The sequence below is a fragment of the Nestor notabilis genome, unplaced genomic scaffold (genome assembly GCF_000696875.1).
Source record: "Nestor notabilis isolate BGI_N333 unplaced genomic scaffold, ASM69687v1 scaffold3057, whole genome shotgun sequence".
NCBI classification, from domain to species: Eukaryota; Metazoa; Chordata; class Aves; order Psittaciformes; family Psittacidae; genus Nestor; species Nestor notabilis.
In genome coordinates, this window is record NW_009937684.1 from 92,123 (window position 1) to 112,223 (window position 20,101).

The following is a 20,101-nucleotide window of genomic DNA, read 5'->3' on the forward strand; positions in this document are numbered from 1 at the left end:
TCTGCCCCAACCCACCCTCCCCTCCTGTCTGTACCAGCCAACATAAACAGCATTTTCAGGCTGATCAGAAGGCAGCATCTCCTATTGCTACCTCCACTGGGAATGTATTAACATTTCACGACTAAAAGCACACCCCACCACAAAAAAACCCCAACAAGCATCAAAGACATTATACAGAAAGGCTGCATATCTAAGCCCCAAGGAAAAACAGGAGGCATATTTTGTTCAGATACTCATAGACACACAAAGATTCACAGAAACATTAGAATCTCAATTGAGACCTTCAGGCTCGACTGCAATACACAGTAAATAAATAATACTAATTATAGCTTGAGAAAAAAAAACCCAAACCCAAAATCATTTTCTTCTGTGCTGCACAAACACTGCATACAGAAGGCAGTAATGACACCCTGCAAGTAGACTTCTGCACATTACCAGGAAATACCACATGGGGCATCGAAATTAAAGTCAAAAGGTGCCAGTGCTAAATTCGTGATCATGCTCAGCAAACTCTTTTAATGACAGGTTTAATGCTGAGTTGTTACAGTGACATGACCAAAGCACTATGGGTTTAATCTGGAGGGTAACGTCGCATAGACAGCCGCTTGAGCTGCACCAGGGAAAGCAGCCTGCATGACAGGTTGGCCACAGGGCAGCACAAAGCAGCAGGCTGTCCATGGTAATTAGCAGGAGGTGAGAGCTAGGTAGCCAGGAAAAGCAGCTGTAGCTGCAGGTGCAGAAAAGCTACAGATGAAAACTGTCATCATCTTTCACTATTTGCTCCTCTTGATTTATTCTTGCTAGAAGGGTCAGGTTTGGAGTGGTTTGGCCCACTGCTCGCTTCTTGCGGTGTCAGTTCAGATTTGTCAGGATCTCAGCTGACAACACAGTTTTAGAGACAAAATTACCTTTCTGCATATCCCTTGAAGTCTGTCTATCCACCCTTGGCCCCTGTCGGACTACAGACCACAAGCACTTTCTTCTTAAAGGGGATATAAGACACAAGACGGAGAACTGCCATATGGATAATGCCAGCATACACCCACCTTCTTTGGATAACAGAGACTAAAAGCAACCTGAACAGAAGGCTCCTCTTGAGTTAAACTAAGGCTGAAGGCTGGGATGTTCAGAAACCTGAAAGCTGGGTGCTCACAGCTATGGCCATGTGCTCCCTGGCAGGTTACTCATTCCCACTTACCCCTCCCTGTAACAGAGGCAGTAGTTACCACCACTCAAGACCACTCTTCCAAACCTTGGTGTTTGCTGTAGCTGTTAGAAAAGGCACTGTGAGAACTTCAAAACACATACTTCAGTCAATGCAACAATCCAAAGCGTGTCCCATCATCCAGATGGCAGCTCCAGCCAGCTGGTTATTTTGCAGCATATGCAGATTTTCCTAAAAGTGCTCCAGGTTTGCAGCATAGGCAGAAGGGGATGTGCAGCCCCTTCCAGAGAGGTCAGCACACACTGGCTGACTGACTGCACTTGTCTTTCTGTGTAACACTGGAAAAACACAAATACCCACTAAGGCCAGGTCTGGAATCTCCCCTGGCTGGGTCCTGCTTGTCATTCTTTCCTTTGACACTTTAAGATATGATGTGAACAGCCCAGCACGTTGCACATTTTAAAGTCCCCAAGACAGATAAACAGTGACAACAAAGTATAATGCAGGTATGGGATTGGGACTTCAAAGACTTGCCAGGATTCAGTAGGGAAATGAATGTCAGCAGTGACTGGGCAACATTTGGCAAGGCAAAGGGGAAACCCCTACCTCTGACTCCGACACCTCTAAGGGCTTCTCGTTGAGGCCCAAGCCTTCAGTCAGCACAGCTCCATTGTACTTGTTGCAGATATCCTCATCAGAGTAGTGCAGCCCCCCTGGGCTTGGGCGAGGAGGAGACCTAGGAAATGTAAAGGATGAGTGTGTGGGATGTTGTCATTTCTCTGAAATGACACAATTAAATCGTGCTTAGAAACCAGAATCCCAGCCTGGGGCAGTGACTTGGGCATTAAAGTCCTCCCTAGATCCTACAGACAACATTCTCTCCCCTTTGCCTAATTCACAACTGCTTGAAGCTAGACAAAAAGCCATTTCCAAGAGCACGATGTTCTCAGCTTCTTACCTGGTTCCATTTTTCTTTGAGAAGGTGCTCTTGATCAGGTGTCTGCTGTTGAGCTCCAGAGCAGTGAAGCCTCCATTATCCAGCGTGACCGACTCTTCCACATTGGAGATGGTTTTACCTCGAGCCAGGCAATGAAAGATTCAGCTGAAACAAAGGCACTTTTCCCCCAACTACAACTGCAGGAACTAACTTTTCCTTCTGTGTGCTGTATGACACCATTAATGATTTAAAAATCTCTTTACATTTATTACTGGCAAATGAGAACAATCAGAGTGAAGGAAAGGAGCTTATTACGAATGTGAACGGGCAGAAGGAGCCAAAAGAGGGGAAAGAAGGAGTTGTGGATGTATGCATTTCATTTGGAAGTATCTAAAATAGTATAGATGAACTGTACTCCAAAAGTGCTTATTCTTATCTTTCGACTATAAATAGAAACCAGGTGACTAATTCGGGTGGTCACTGAAGATGTTCTAAATCAGATGCTGTGAATCCCGTTCATGCTGACTGAGGCAAAGCAAGAGAAAGTAAAATAAGGAAAGACAGAAAAAAAGGAGAAGGAGGAGAAAAAAAGGCAGGAAAGGAAGCAAGAGAAGGGGTAAGTGCATAGCAAATGGGGAAAAGATATCAGAGCTGTAATGAGGATAAGATGTAGATGTGAGAAATCACTGGACAATGTATTTGCAGGGAAAAGGACAGGGGACTGGAAGAAGAGGGAAAACACAGCAAAGCGTATTATTTCTTGTGATCAAATATAGCACGAGCTTATTCTCTCCCATGTTCATTCTTTGTAATCCCAAAGGTGTGAGCTCAGCTCGTGCCCTGGGGAGAAGGACAGGTTGCATATTGCTGCTTTGCAGCAGACAGGTACTTTAGTCTTGGCTTCAATTTCAGTGCTACATTAAGACTCAGTGTGAACACTGGTATCTGACAGTACAGGTCAGACCTGTCTTTTCATGTCTGTTCCCCAAACACAGAGCAAAACTAAGAAGATGAGAGATTTCCTATGAGCTATGCATACAAATATGTAATAGTATTAACTCGGTAAAATGCCACGGTATTCATACATCTTATATCTCATGGGACTGAAATCTGATTTTCTAACACTTGTTAGAAGTGAATTATAAAGGAAGAAAAGATCTTCACTTTGGGACTGAATTACTAAATACTGCCTGGAAGATTCCTTCATTACATTAATCCCTATGAACAAGCAGTGCAAAGACCCCTCCACCTGATTCTACTCATTAACATGCCTTTTCTGGCACCTCCTGGCATTAACACAATTTCTTGCTGAAGGTGGAGAAGGCTATCAGAGAAATACACATTTGAACAACTCTTCCAGGACTTTATGATGTAAGGAGAAGAAAAGATAAAAACAATATTCAGAGCTCAAGAACTAGGCATTATGAAAGGGAACTATTTTAACATTCCTAGTCATAGAGCAGATAGCTCCCGTCTCCTTCCAGAAAGGAACCTGGTAAAAATTGTAACTACAGGAAAATTCAAAGCTTGATACTTATTGTGCATTAAAGTCTAACAGGTTCAGATAAGCAAGACACCTCCTAGCTGTCTGGCCCAGCAACTGCAGCTTGGCTTAGAGAATGAATGTGAGATGCAGGACACTATTTAATACACAGGAGTTGAGATACAGTCCTCACATACAGGCCTAGAATATCTGTATTGGGTACAGCCACGGAAAAGCGGAATCTTTCTCCTTCTCCCCATCTACCAGGGAATTATGACAAAGCTAAATGAAGTCTCAGCTTATTCCTTTTGTGGTCTTCTGCCAAGCATTTCACTCGGGCTCCTTGGCTTTTGCTACAGTCCCTGGGACTTCCAGATACTGTCCTGTCCAAGCCCATGGTTGGTTATCATCCAGAATCTGATAAGATCAGGCACTCTTTGCCCAGTATGGCTATGGGCAAAAGCCATTTCTCCCAAACTAGACAGCAAAACATGTGAGTTTTCTGCCAAACAAAATACCTATAAACAGAGTTCACACTGATGAAATCAGGGTTTCAAAAGGAAGACATTTCTAATGCCCACAGCTGTTGAGAGCTTGTGCATAGCATGCACTCAGTGTCTTACCTGTGCTGCAGTTCTTGTACTTCTTGCTCTGGCCATGCAGGACCAATGCAAACACCACCAGGAGGATGAGGATCAGACTTGAGAGTGCCATCACCAGCAGAAACCACCACTCCTCATAGAAAGGGGCTTCTGTTTGTGCTGAAAGAGCAAAAAACAGGTAACAATTCTTTTTTATGCTCCTTCAAAATTTTCTCTTCTTCCCCACAGTGAACAATGCATCTGGAATAGTGTTCAGAAGAGAGGTGTTCAAAGGAGGTAAACACAATCTGCTCTGCAGCCAGACTTTCAAGGTGCTTGCTAACAGTGATGGCAAAGAGAACAGGAATGTATCACAGCTCCAACATCTCTGCTAGCATCTTTCACACACCCAGAGCCTTAGCTAAGAAGTTATCACCAAGTGAGGAAAGGGAGGTTTCTTCCTAGTGCTCTGCACACCTACATTTCCTGACTACTTCCACTTCATACTCCCTGGGTTGAAGGAATCATTAATATATCTATCATGACCCAGAATTATTCCACTTTTTAAGAGGCTTAACTTGCCAAAATGCTGCTCAGTGGCTCTGAAAAATACAGCTAGTGCCAGGGAACAAAGTATGCTTGGTTCAGTGTCTTTCACTGCCTCCATTAACTCCAACTTCCAACATTCACTGCTCCTCTATATCTTTTCCCCATCAGCTTAGCCAAGCCTGATGTGCATGGGTATCAATTCACTTGCCTGGATTTTGTGCAACCTCAAGTCATTTCACCTCATTTGACCTCAATTGGAGACACAAAGTGATACCAGCTTCCCCTTTCTAGAGTTACCTTGCCAGTCTTGGCTTAAAGTAATAAGTATTGTTATTTTCTTGCAGTGATATTCTCTTTGTCAGCATCCCTCCGCTTTGGGAAAAAATGCTGCGGCTGGAGCATAACCCAGAAGTTGTATATAATTTCCCTGTAGTCCATAACATAGAAGAACACCTGACAGGAATGGGCAATGCCAGGAGACCAACTTCAACCCCTCACTATCACTGAACCCAGGCACTCTCTTCCCCCAACTGTCCCGAGCCCTGGATCTAAGCGTAAGTCTGTGGTAAGCCTGATGATATGAGCTTAAATTTGTTCCAGATCACTGTGTATTCTGCAGCAGTGAAAAGCAGCCACAACTTCTTTGCTAGGATGCCAGCCCAGGCCAATAAAGTCCTAAAGGCAAACTGCACAAGCCATGCTGGGCTGAGCAGATTCAGTGCAATTTATACGTCCCTGTACTAGCTCAAGTGGCCAGCCTAAAATGCTTTATACTTTTATGACTGTGAATCTCAATGGAAACCTCTTACTTTCATGCAGCAATTCGAGATGAACACTGAAGCATCAAAAGGAGGTGAATTAAATAGTTCTGTTCAAGTGGAGAACTTACAAACAAGTAGTTTATTTATAAAAAGCATCACAAGGAGATGCATGCCCAGCTTCAGAGGAATAATGTCTTTCAGGAAAGGGAAGACTGACATGATTACCAATCCTTTACATTGTGTTATAGCCTCTGTGAAACCACAGACAGGAAAAACATTGACTCTCAGTGTTTGAAGTGGGTTGTCTATGTCCTTGTCCTGAAGGAGAAAAGCAAGGGTAGCACTCACTGAAATCCACAGACAGCTCTCATGGGCTAAGTGGTTAATTGTGTAAGGACAAACACAGCCATGATGGTGATAGCAGCTTTTATTACTCTTGCCTGCTGGGTAACTGTTGAATGGTGTTTATACTTTTCACTGGAGGAGCTAAGAGATAAAAGCCACTCCAGATACTGGAGCATTGCCAGGTTCTCAGGACTCTCCAGAATTTTGAATCACAAAGCTGCTTTATCAGGTTCTTTTATTCCTCTCTCCTGTCTTTGCTGACACAGCAAGGGTGAAACCTGTTGCTCAAAAGCAAGCTGGAGTACTGCTGTCTCTGCAAGGGTAAGAAGAGAGCTGAGTAAAGTAGCAAGCTCTCCTCCTTCGTGACAGGCCACTGAACTGTAGCTGTCTAGACATGTCAAGCTGAGCAGAATTTGCTTTTTGAGGTATTGAAGTTCCTTCAGAAAACCAGAGCACTGGGCTGCTCAAAGGGATTTTGGAAGCATGTTTAGGCCATAGCCCTGTCTACTGGGAATAAGCACAACAGAGCAGGGCGGGTGGGAGGAGCATGAGAGCATCACCAACAAGCTGCTCTGATGAAGGAGGAGTGGAGGCATCACACCGTACTGGAACTGCCAGGCAGAGGATATCAGGAATGATTTTGTGAAACTAAACTTAATTTTTTTGAGAGCTAAATACACAATAACACAGAACATATTTATCAGAGAACCTTGGGGAAAAAAAAATACAAAAGGAAGCAGAGCAAACAAACCAACAGATTAGGAAAGGTGAAAACCCAAACAAATTGTAGACTGTGTAAATTAGTCTTAGGGCAAGAGATCTCATATATAAACACTCATGAAATTCCTGAGAAGGTTCTTTGTCACAGTTAAAAATGGCACACATGCATTTTTCTTCTTGAGAGTAAAGTGTGCTGTAAGAACAAGCCTTGATTCACCACTATATTACTCTGGTTTTATCCTAAAACAAGTGAAAACAAGCTGCCCTTGGTTATTCATTGCAACTAGAGAATTTGGGTTGGGGTTTTTTTCCCCCTCTTTTCCCCAACCCAAGAAAGTCCATTGGAAAAGATATTAAAAAAAAATCCATGATTACCTGATACTGCCACAGAGGGAACACTGGGCTCTCCATAGCCAAATTCATTGACAGCCACCACCCGAAATTCATAGGTCACACCCTGTTTGAGTTTGTCCAGGCCAACGGTGTAGGAGGTAGCACTGCGAGGGATGTCCTTCACAAACATATCCCACAGACCTTCATCTAGGAGAGCAGCAAGGAGAGAAATGGCATGAACTGTGTGACTTGGCACTTCCTTTTGCTCCCTGAAGAGAATTGTCATTCACTGTCAAACACGGGCAACATGGACATGCTTACCTGAAGGCTGTTCAGTGATACACATGAATGTCTGAATGCCCTGCAAGACCCCATCTGTAAATGCATTTATTCATGATGGGGTCTTAAAATAGCCCAGATGGAAGAGGTGCAGCAGCACCCACAGTGACCAGAGCAGGCTAGAGCAGCTGCCAGCCATCTGGGTCCCTCCTCATCAGGTAAGATCAACGCATTAGCATGCCTGGTATTTGACAGAGCAAGTAAACCCAAAGCAACCTGCTCCATTAATGAGTCCTGATCACACAGGTTTTTGCCTGCTTTTTGCACTGCAAAACTGACTTCACTATCAAAGTGCACAGGCTTTGCAAAGTAATGTAAGATTTGGGTCTTGGTGGAAGTCTGTGGCCTTGCATGAACTGGTGCCTCGTGGACTAGTGTCATGGGAGCGCTGCTTGCTCCACAGTATCAGAAGTGGTATGGCTTTTGCATGTGCTGGCCCACAGCATAGCACAGCTTGCAGGGTGAGACTTCTGTGCCATGCATTTTTAAACAGGAATGAGCTTTTGTTCGTATTACAACCCTTTGGAAGTTGTTACAAACACAAGGCCACTCTGATGAGAGTGTTTCAGTGGGGTAATCTCAGTTCTCAGCAGCCATACTGACATTGACCCTGATGCACATCCTGACCAGGCACCACTTTGGTCCCCGATCCATACCTGTAATCTTATATTCACTTGACTACACTGGAAAGAACTTTCAACAGGATGGATGCTCTTAAAAATTAGAAAAAAACCCCACAAACCAACTAGAATTAAAAATGTCAGTAAATAATTTTGAGTGCAGGAATCAAACATTAATCTAACTGGACTGCTCTTCAGTAACAACTGGTGCCCAGCACTTTCTCTGACAAAATGGACTTACTGCCTGTGCATGGGGCCAAACTCTCAGTTAGCCTAAGCCAGTGTAGCTCTGATAGATCTGACCTCACAAGTATCCCATTGAGCTTTTACTTTCAGTTATCAAAGCTGTTTGAGCAATGTCTATTTTTCTCTGCATGTCCCACTGCAATGGGAATATGATAACCTCTGCATAGATACGACTCCAGCTGCCTGCTTTGAAAGAAAGTCCTGTGCACTGTGAGATTCGAGCATCAGCATGACTTCTGTAGCTTGAGGTGTTATCAAGGTAACAATAAAGCAGGAGCCAGCAGCACTACCCTCAATGACTTGTTCCACTGCTGCAGTGTAAGGCAGGAATCTGTTCTCCTTTGCTTTGCATTTACCTGAGTGTAAACTAATTGGAGTCACCACAGCAATCCCAGAATTGTGCTGGTGTAACAAGGTAGAATTTGGCCCTTTGCCTACTTCTGTGCAACAGGGAATAGCAGCAAAGATGGACTGATTAACACTGCAGGTGCATTTCCATGTGCATGTTTTAACTTTGGCATCTGTAAATATTGGCTCAGTAATTTGTACCGTGCTGCATGTCTAGCAACACACACAGTGACTAACAGCCCCCAATCTACACCTTTTCTGGTCATGAGGATTGACAGTCCCGGTGGATGCAAAAAGCAGGCTGAAATGTTATTGTTCCAGCTACATTTGAGAAATACCAAAGAACAATAAAAATAGGTAATTTTTCTGTCATGCTTAAAATTCAGACCAATATATTATTCACCAGCACGATCAGAGTATAATGAAGTTATCATAATGTACCATTGTTATGTATTAGTTGGATATTACAATGGCTATAAAACAAGAGATAAAATATTGACTTCCCTTTTACAGGGCAATAGAAGGCTAGATTATTTCTACCACATAATCTTACAATGTAATAAAAAGGGAGGTTGGGATTTAGTTTCTCTGAAGCGGGAGGAGTGAGGGATGTTTTTCCAAAGTTAGATTGTTGCAACCACCAACACTAGGAGGATGCATCTCAGACTGTAAAATACTGCGATAATTGCTAGAATTGCCTGAGCTTTCATAAACACATTTGTAAACAGCAATAAGAGAATTTGAGCCCATTGTGAATTGTCTGAAAAGCAATTTGTTTGCATTGAAAGCCACTTAGAAGGGGGAAGAAAAGGCAACAATAAAAATGAATGTTCAACACTCACTGGCAACAAACACAACTATTCACGCACGCACTTTCTTGCTCATTTTCTCAAACCAATCAGGGTGCACAGTGCAGAACATCCAATGGGCCAAGAAATGACATTTAACCACTCTGTAAAGCTTGCAGGAAGTTGGGAAAACTGCCCTTGAGAAGTCAACATTACATTCTACCTCTCTGACCCCTTGGCTATGGTGGCAATGGTGTGGGGCAGCTGGTGGATGCTTCTTCAGTGGGGATTCCTGTCTTGCAGGGACTCAGAGATGCTCCAGTTGGTGGCCATATATTCTCTGGCCCATACCTGTTTCACCCATGGAAAGAATCTTTGCCCAAGCTTATTTTCTGGGTAGGAACGAGGGCTTGGCCAAGATGGGACCCAGTGTGTGATCCTTGGGATCCCAGAGAAGTGCTGATACAGCTACAATGGTCAGCAGTCTGCAGGGTGACAGCTTGGGAAAAGGGACATCCTTGTCTTCTCCACTGCTGACCCCAGCCAATGCTATGCACAGGAGAGTCTGTGGCTTCCCAAGACCTGGTCAACAAGATTTTGAATTCCAGAGCCTCAGTTAATTTATCTTATCTCCATCTGGAATATTCCCGTCCCTCTTTGTAGACAGAGATTGCAATTGGATGTATCCAAACTAAAAAAGCATTTTCAATGGTGATCTTAGAGATTAAATATCAAACACACAACTTGTGAATTCGTTCACTGCATCTCTTCTCCCATGCCTCAAAACCAGGTTTGCTCTAAATGTTAGAAGTTCAGCTGAAGGAGAATTCATTAGAAGGTCACTTAGGATAGCAAAGATTGGCCTTTAAGTTCAGTAGAAAATAATTAGTACATTGTACACAGTATTTTCCACTCAGTTCAGGGAGGGAAGATGCATATGCTGCAGCTGGGATAGCAGCTAGATACTAACTCATAGAAACTGCTAAGAAAAGTAAAGTTTGCCACACCAGACTCCGGCGAAGAGCAACAAGGCTCACCAGCCCCAGTCCCTGTTGGTAGGGAGGCCGCACAGCTGGCAGCAGGGATCACTTGCACCACTCAAATACTTTCCCTTCAATAACATCTGTCCCTTTCTTCATTTCAAATTGCCTTTCACTAGGCACTTGGTTTCTTAAAAAAGGACTAAATGTGTGATGGAAGATGAAGAGTTCCTCAAAGGGGTATTTTTTTATTTGCTTCTTATTCTTATCAATACTTCACCAGACCCTGTCCCAGCCTTATGTCTTGCTGATGGGAGATTTGATCTTTATCTCCCAGCCTCGCCTCCTCCATCCAAACTGGGAAGCATGTGCATGGGGAGATGATCTGAATGAGAGGGGAAGGTGAAACCTCTCTGACCTAACACAATGTCCAGCCTGACTCAGCCACCTTCCAGCCAGGTGCTGGCTGTCCTGTGTCAGCGAGGAATCATCACTGAATAGTTTGGGTTGGAAAGGACCCTAAAGCTCATCCAGTTCCAAAACCCTGCCATGGGCAAAGACACCTTCCACTAGACCACGCTGCTCCAAGCCCCTGTGTCCAACCTGGCCTTGAACACTGCCAGGGATGGGGCAGTCACAGTTTCTCTTGAGCAGCCTGTTCCAGCACCTACAGGCCAACCTGGTTTCACAGGCAATTAATCGGGGTCTCCATGCTGAATAAAACTGTCAGTCAGTAACAGGGTCTCAGCTCTGCTAACTCAGACCACTAACAAACAACTGCTGTGCTGCAGCTGGGGAGATGGAAAGCTGTCAGTTATTTAGGTCTTAAACACCAGCCTTACCCTCTTGGAGTAAAAGGAGAGCTGTGCTGTAAAACTTTCTCTTAATTACACATTAGGAGGTTTATGAGGGGAGAAGCTGCTGAGAATTAAGGACCGGCTAAATGTGAGTAGTGTTCCTCCTGCATCCAATTAAAATGTGGATGGATTTGTCAGAGGCAAAGGGCTGGATTATCATGTAAACTAGTGAAAGGACAAGAATGGGAAGTGAAGGCTGACAAACTGTCAGCCTCGGCATGTCGTTTGCAAGTGGAAGTGAAAAAGGCCCCATGGCAGATGCTGGCAATGCAGCTGCACCCTTCACTTTGAATTTACTGACTTCTGCTGGTTTGTGTCCATGTGTGACACTGCACTCCCTCATTTGTTTAAAAATAAATAGAAAAGGAAGAAAACAGAAAAATATTACTCAAGATACCAGAAAGGAAACTAAAGTAAGCTCTGCCCTCAGGGTATGGGAAGTGAAAACCAGCATTTACGGGAAGGACAATTCCCCAGTCCCCTCTCTGCGTAGATGGGTTCTTCTTCCCCAAAATGCCTGCTGCCTTCATGGAACTCATCATCTGGGAGAGCAGAAGAAAACACTGTCCTGACTTGCGGGTGTCCGAAGCTCTTGATTTGTGGCTGATCTGAGGTTTACTGGCCTGTTCATGCCAACCAGCTAGGGTGCTAGAAATATTGTTATTGGAAACATGTTAAGATGCAATTCTCTCCCACTGGGCTTAAGTTATCCCCTGACTGAAAAGCAAAGAAAGAAAGTCCAAAATGTGTGACAGGCAGAGGAAGCAGAAAAGGAAACCTCTATCAGCTTGTCCTGGGTCAGAGGCTTTTCCTAAGGCAACAAAGCCATGAAGCAGATTGACTGAACACCTTTATGGCTGCCATGCAGTTGAGGATGGCTGCAGCAGGCCGACATGCACAAAGGTCTCATTCTGGCAGTTAAGTATCCACACGCACTCCTGGCAGTGTGGATCCTATAGCATCATGCAGAAACACCTCCTTTGTAGATAGGGGACAACTGGGAAGGCAAGTCCACATGAGACACTTGATACTTGACAGGCCACATGCCCACCATTAAAGCACAGTACAGAGAGAGGAGCCTTGGATGTGGCATGGGGTTGGGGAAAACAGGGGTGAAACCAGCTTCTCAGCTCCTTCCAGCACTGGGAGCCTTAACGTTGATGTGCCATTTCTGTCTTTTCCTCTGTAGGTAAAAACTGAGGGCACGATGTAATACCCATTCCTCAGCCAGCCTAGCTGGTGTCTAGGGAGTGCTTATGATGGCAGTGACAGAAGCCACTTAATTGCATTTCTTGTAATGCACAAGGAGCTAAACTGGAATCCATTCCTCTAGGGACAGAGGAGTTGAAGGAAAAGAAAAATTCTTCTGTTTCCATAATGTCTTTCTCTAGCACAGATCACTCCGGAAAAAATATTGGTTTGCCTGCTCCTTCCCCATGTCTGAGTATATTCAAAATGCAGAGGAGGTAGTCAGCCTGGTCACCTTCCATAAATCCGAGAGAGAAACAGGGAGATCAAATGAGCAATCTCAGCTGCCTGCTGCCTCCATTGCTAAACCCAGCAGGGCAGATGGAGCCCTGGGAGACACAGAAGGGCAGCGAAAAATTCAAAGGGAAGGAACAAAAGAGGGTAGGATTTGCCATTTCTGACAGAAAGCCACCCTCCTACTCTGATGGAAGAGTCTTGGCAGGGAGCTACAGCAGGGAAAATGAGATGATACAGCATTTAGCGTTTGGGGTAATGAGGCCTATAATAGATGACACTTGAGATGTGAAACACTAAGGTAGTGGTATTGCATTTAAATATTGGCAATAAGCTAAAGCTTTTCATCTGTCTGTTCAATGCCCCTTTTTTGATCTTAAAAAGAGAATATCTTTTCCTTCCTTGATTTTATATGAAGGGCACAAGTCAACTGCTCTTCTCTTGGACAACAACTCCTTAAAAACAAAGGTTGCTCCAATCCATGCTCTACTACCCATATAAATCAATGTGCAGAAGCAAATTCTTAGAATGATATTAATAAATAAGCTGCTCTGAATGACCAGCCCTGACAGGAGGAATTAGTTACTTGCTTTTGTTAAGCTCCTAATTCAGATTTCAAACTCCTCCATGCAGAGATGAGGAAGAAAAAGCAGCACAGAAAGGAAGCAGACGCTTGGGTGAAGTAAGTAAATGTTCCAATTAGGCTGTCTCCTCTGCTGGATCACATTTCACGCTTCCTACAGCTGCAACCAGAACGAAGGATAAGAATCCAGCATACAAATGCCTAGTTCATTTCCTACAGCAGCATGAATAGGATTAAAATAATCTGGAGAGGAATTAAATGCCTCAACAGTCAGGTTGCAAGAGCAGGAGAATAAGGCTTCTTCTGTGCGCTTCCAGGATCAGTGGAGTGGGGCCAGCAGAAGTGACCCAAGGTTAATGCAGCTCAGACCTGCCTTGGAGGGACTATTTTCTTCCTACTCAGAAAGAGTGGACCACAAATCCTACATCCTTAGCCATGAACTGTAAAATGTTTGTTCACATCCGATGCTGAGACAAGCCCAGGAACATCAGTGTCACCGCTGCAATGCCACCAGCCATATGAGCTGAATTTCTACCTTTCTACCTTGCAGACAATGTGTACATTGGCTGCAGAGTTTTCCTCTAAAATACTTGTACTCAGAAAGCCCTGCTTGGGGAAATCAAGCTAGTAAGTGAGCTTCAGTGTACAGCTTTGGTTTAACTTGCTATCTAAACAATGCTGTTCAAATAAGACAGAGGATATTCTACCTATGAAGAAATAAGGGCAGAAATCAATAAGCTGATGTAAAGAAAATAGAAGCACAGCAGTGTCATGCTTCTAATTAAAAAACCAATCTTGATTGCTCTGGGAAACTCCAGCACTTTGATAAGGGACCCATCTTCCTTCACTTTGAAAATAATCCTCAAGTTAAATGACAGAAATAAGGAAGAAACTTAAGGATCATGGCAGAGCCTCACTACAGAGTCGATTCTATCAGATACAGGTATGGAAATCTGCATTTTCAGTGATGACCACAGAAATGTAGGCCGTAATTTTGGTCCTGGTCTGTTTAAATATAATTAAACCCATTGGTTTTAAATGCAACCTTACATTCAAGACACATACAAGAAACAGGATATATAGTGAAATAGATAAGCACTCACTTAATCAATACATAATCAAGCAACGTGCAAGCGCCTAGAAGTAAAAAAGGACAGAACAAGCAGCCAACATGGATATGTCAAGTATAAATCATGTCTAATTTCCTTCTGTGACAGGGTAGCAGACCTTGTCAATAGAGGAGAAACAGCAGACATCATCTATCCTGACTTCAGCAAAGCTTTTGACATCATGACATTCAAACACAGCCTACGTGAAACAAGTACCTGGTAGATGCATCATCAGCTGGAAAACTGTACTCTGGAAATTGTTACCAACATCCACTGTCAGAGTGGAGGGAAATTACCAAGTGAGATTAGACTGGGGTCTGGCAGCATTCACCAGCTTTTCTTAATTTGGTTACCAGAAAGTGTACACTTCCTCAATTTGCAACAGGTACCAAGCTGGGAGAGGCTGGAACAGGCTGGAGCATATGCCTGCTTTTAAAATAACTTTGTTCAACTGGGGAAATATTCTGGAAAGAGCGGAGAGCAGCTTCAGCAAAATGCAAATCCCAGAAGCAAAGGAGCTCTGGGAAAGCGCTAAGAAAAGCTGTGGTGATGAGGGGATTCCTTTTCCCCTGCTAATGCCCTCCCTGCAGAACAAATGGAGAAAGCAATGTGTATGTGATGATATAGTCCTGGCCCCAGTGTTAACAGTAAACCAGCAATTAGCTGTTGTGTTCTGCTGAAGAGGAGGACAGACTTTACCTGCGGTCCTCAAAATACAGCTTGTAAGTACTTACTAGTCCTTGTGCATGAAAGATGCTGTAAGCATTTAAGTGGGTTTTAATTATTAACTATATTAGCTCATCAGCTGGATAATTTACCAGTGATGTAGCACAGCAAAAGCCAGAGTATTCAGGGTAATTTTCTGTGACTACTCCTAAGCAGAAGAAAAATCTGATAAACTACCTAATAAACCAGCAACAGTTTAATACTGTCTGGAAACACCATTCTCCCACAAAATCCCACTGCCTTACTGGGATGACAAACAACCTCTCCGCTGCGGGATGCTTTCAGCACGGACTGAAGGAAGGGAACTCATGACTTCAAGCGCTCTGTGTTTCCCATGGCTTACCTGAGGGTCGTGCCTCTATAATGTAGCCAGTTGTGGGTTTTTCTCCTGAATCTCCCTCAGTCCATTGTAGTGTCAGCCCAGAAGCAGATTTTGTCACCAGAATTTCCTGAGGGGAGCCAGGAGACCCTGAAGGATGAAAGAAGAACAGCAAATGGTGGTGGTATCAGAGACAGACTGCAGTATTCTACTGATACAGGGTGGGGAAATGGTCTAGCAGTAATGGTCAACATATATGCAACTTAAACCAGCTCAATGGGCTATTGACCTGATTTTTTCCACTAGTTCTAGTATCAGCAGTTATGTATCAATGGCTGGGTTTTACAGGTACCTGTGTTAAGAACAAAAGAGAAAAAACACTGTCATTTTAATCATTAGCATATTAGCAGTGATTTGCACAATGCCACTGCTATTTCTGCCTTCAGAGGTGAACCCAGCCTCCAAGTTTCAGAGAGAGGTTTGTGAGGACAGCTGCCTGCCCATTCACTTGGGAAGATGCCATGGCCATGTCAGAGAGGATTCCCACTTTATACTGTCTGTGGTGGGGCATGCGAGTTACACTGGGCCTCCACAGTGCAGATGTCCCAGATCATGGCTATGGAGGGGACTGTGATAAAATGGAAGTTTGCTGGCACCCAGAAGCATGGAACTGACACACCTGGCTCTCATGGAGGGAGCAAATACTTCCCTGAGCTGGAAAATCAGAACTGTGACCACTGCACTGATGCTCTGTGATTTGCAGAGAGGCTGGTATCACTGGAGGCCATGTACCTTGTTAGATCATCTGCTTATCAAACTCACTGATCAAATAAGAAAACCAACTCTTTCGTACACACATTACACCAAGAGGGGAATGTTGCTGTCCTCTTGACATATCAGGAGATTTGCAGACTTCTCCATCTGCATAAACCAAAGTCAGGAAAGAATAATTGTAAATTCTTTCTCGTTTTGTATCCAGGAACCTCTGCTGGTTTCAGTCACTCCAGTTCTGACTCTACCACAGAGCAGTACAGTCAGAATTACGCACTGTGCTGTCAGGCTGCAGCTTTGAAATCCCTGGCTAGCCCATTTGCATTACAATTTATTCACAATCTTCTGTTTATTCACATAAGACTTCTCGATTTCAGGAAAAAGGGAAGCATGTTTTTCATGGGCAGTTGCAAAACCCACTGAATCATGTCCTGAGCTCCTGTGACTCAACTTCTCCTTGGCTTGGAAATTCATGTGAAGCGGTTATTGCACTATTCCCCGTTGCTGGACCATCTTTGTATAACTGATGCTTTTATGGTTCCGCTTACCTTCTGCTGGCCCAGCTGTGATGTTGGCTTGCAGTTCAGGTCCATAGGCAATGGTTCGGGCTTGCACTTTGAATAAATAGGTCATACCCTTAGTGAGATCTCGGACCTTCAACCAGCGTTGCCAGTTCCCTTTAATGTCCACAGTCACCACTTTACTTACTCCTGGAACACCCATGCGGATAAAAAAACATAAGAGAAGGTTGCAATGCAAAAAAAAGAAATCAAGTGGAGCTTATTACATCTAGATGGTAAGTAAAATTATCTAAGAGTTTGCTAAGAAAGTATTTCTTACAATTAGCAGGAGTTTAAGTAGTGATAATAGCCAATTTTCAGCACTGATAAGTATAATTAGAGTTTAAGCTTGATAAGTGGGTACTGACAAGAAAAAAACCTTACAACACAACTGGGAAATTACCAAGAGACTATACACAACTTCACTAATTACTCTGAGAAGAAAGGAGGAGGTAAACGAAGAGGACTGCATGTTGTAGATAGCTTCCTAAGCAAGCATTTCTCCACAGCTGCTTTGCCAAGTAACCTGCAACATTGCCTGGAGGAGGAAACAAGGGCCAGGTTTTTTTTCATCCATCTCATCCTGTCATTTCCACCATTACCAAATGAATGCAGAATGAAGGATGTATATCTCACAGGTAACTTGTGGGTGTAAATGCAACTGCAGTAGAGGATGCAATCAAAGCACTATTAGCTTGGACAAGCCTGAAGTCATGACTTTAGGGTGTTTCCCTCTTCTCACTCTCCAAGAAGTTTTCTTACATGGGTGAATTAAAATCAGCACTGTTCCCTTCATCGAAGTTCATAGCTAGTTTCACATTTAGGCTCTCAATGCTGCACACATGGCACGGTGGCAATGAGTGCTTTGAAAACACTGAGATTTTCTAAAAGTCAGTCAATGGAAAGAATCTGATTGATAAAATATTTGACAGAACAGAAAGTTTGAATTTACAGAGTCCTTTTGGCATTTTTGTGGCTCTGTAGATGTATACAACACATTGCACATCAAGAAGATGGGAAAGGGAGAATGTTTTTTCCCCACTGGAGAAGGCTGCTCGCTAGTTTATCTTTCCAGAAAAATGCTCAAGGAAGATGTTTCTCAATCCAGATGCTTATTTTATGCAAATTGAAACAATGAGTTCAGTTTTATTGGTTAAATAAAGAATAATGTCCAAGCAATTTCTGCTCAAAGTTTTCTCCCAGATACAATTTATAACTCAGGGAATCTTCCTTGGATAACAAGGAAGCAGTAAAAGTGCTCACTCCTTCCCTAGGTGTACTATTTCATTTCTCTAAGACAAATCAGGAAGCATTTGTCATTTTAAAGTTATGTTCTCCCCAAAAAAAGGAACTGTTAAAAAAGGCTCCAGGGCAATTTTGTTGTCTATTATTGTGTAAAACATAAAGCTGTAAAGCTTAAACAATAAAAGGTCAACCAGGGAGAAGGCTGTGCTAAAGAACAGATCCCTGTTAGAAAGTTGTGCAAAACGAGCAGGTTTTAAGCGGTGGCTTCTGAGTGGGAGGACAGGAGATGTCAGAGTAAGGACACTCAGCTGAAAATCATGAAGAGGTGTGAAGTCAAAAGATGCAGGAAAAAAGCTCCAGGGTCCATCCATGTTGTTGCACTGTAATGTTGGCATGGAGGAACATGAGACCTCTGCGATCATGGGGTCTGCGCAATGTAACTGCAGTCAGGACCATTACGAGCTCCATCTTCAAATGAGCTTGGCTCTACCTTGCTCTCTAAATAAAGGAGCATGGCTTTACAATAGGAGGAAAATGATGGCATCAAGGGAGGGATTTCTTACCATGGCCAGAGAATAAATATGTCTGCTGAAAGAAAAATGTTGGCACAAAAGCAAATGGATAGAAACTGGGAAATAAATTCAGGCAAAAATTCAGAATCTGAGGGAAAGCTCTCCATAACCTCCTTGTTCACATCAGGAATCTTCTACAGTGGAAGGAGAGACAAACTAGAGACAGAGGCAGTACAGGCAGAGGTGGGGAAGAGAAGAAAACAAAGATTCCGAGGATAAGTCAAATGCATACAGAGAAAACACGATCTGACACTTCCATGTTTTCAGGGGGAAAAGAGGTATTCTTAAACATTGTGTAGGAATGAATAAAAGGCAGGAAATGCCCAAACAGCCTGAACCTCCTGCATACTCTGTGTACATTTCTTGGTCAGAATTAGAAATGCTTTCTGCATTAGTTCTTTGTGCTCAGACCTGCCAGCCATAAAGGCTGAAAGTGCTTTTATTCTTGTATTTTCATGCCTGAATATAACCTTCTCAGTGCATGAGACATGGATATTCAGACAATACGGGTCTTTATTCCTTACAGAAGAAGTAAATACAAGTGATTGATATCCTTATTTCTTTGGAAAAGAGTTTAAAATGGATTGGCAATGGCTGAAATTACTCTGCCTGCTGTCACACTGCCAAAGTTGGACATCCTATTGAACTATTGGCAATCTACCAGGAATATAAAAATATTAATAAGACCATCCACAAACTTTGCAATCTTTTCTAATTCTCCTTTGGAATGAATTTACATTTGTTTTCAGAGAAATTGCCAAATCCTTCTCTGTTGTTGTTCTGGCAAATTAATGAAACATTTGTGGGCACCACATTGTTGTGGACTAGCTTAAATCTAGTGCTGGGGTAAAAATGCTGCTTGAAAACTCCATGTAAACAGACACAACTGAATCTCTCAGTTATTCTCCCTGTCAAAAGCAGCAGAGGTACCAGTGATGACTATCACATTTGATGCCCCGGCAATCTTTGTGATAACAGAAGTGACACATGATGTGATAAGCAAGGCAAATGTGTCTGACTGATTATTCTGGGATGGAGCCTACTCAGCAATTTCAAAGTGCGACGCAGGGAGACAATCAGGCACTCTCAGGCTGAGTTTCCTCTTTGCCCACATCAGGTAATGATGGCTGTAAAATGACTCTTCAAATCACACAGAATATAGTTTGTGCAAGAAAATGAGAGGGAACGGAAAAAAAAGCTATAATCCACAATATTATAGTTTGCTGAACAGTTTTGGCCAAAGTGGAATTGTTTTACTTGCCCTCTGCCACCTGGCTTCTCTTGGAAAACGGCACAGAGCAAGTAGGAAATTGGGCAGAGATAAAAGCTACTAAAGTACTTTTCTGTCATATCCCCATGAATATGTATGATCAGAGGTCTGCCTTACCCTGGATGGGAGCCAAGGGCTCATAGACTACTCGATAACCCTGCAGGACTCCATTTGCTGCTGTCGGCTCGCCCCAAGACACATTGAGTGTAGTGCAAGTGATCTCAGAGAATGCCAAGAAGCTGGGAGCACTAGGTGCTGAAAAGATTACAAACAGAGTGAATTGCAGTAGAAGTACTCAATCTAATATATATAATAAAACATTGGTTTATTCGCCCAGCCTAAATCTAAAGGAAACAAGCTGAGAATGGGATTTTTCAATTGTATCCCCATGTGTGGTAATCAGTTAGAAACC

At 43.2% G+C, this 20,101-nt stretch overlaps 1 protein-coding gene across 1 annotated transcript in view; it reads right to left on the reverse strand.

Moving 5' to 3' along the window:
• Positions 1-20,101, reverse strand: part of SDK1 (sidekick cell adhesion molecule 1) — a gene marked incomplete at its 5' end in the record, with an annotated part of 138,888 nt that overhangs the window by 5,022 nt on the left and 113,765 nt on the right. The window contains 7 exons of the mRNA XM_010018940.1: positions 1,772-1,901; positions 2,124-2,241; positions 4,209-4,346; positions 6,917-7,081; positions 15,296-15,421; positions 16,591-16,752; positions 19,807-19,944. Coding sequence (XP_010017242.1) covers positions 1,772-1,901; positions 2,124-2,241; positions 4,209-4,346; positions 6,917-7,081; positions 15,296-15,421; positions 16,591-16,752; positions 19,807-19,944 — 977 coding nt within the window. The remainder of the gene's footprint in view (positions 1-1,771; positions 1,902-2,123; positions 2,242-4,208; positions 4,347-6,916; positions 7,082-15,295; positions 15,422-16,590; positions 16,753-19,806; positions 19,945-20,101) is intronic.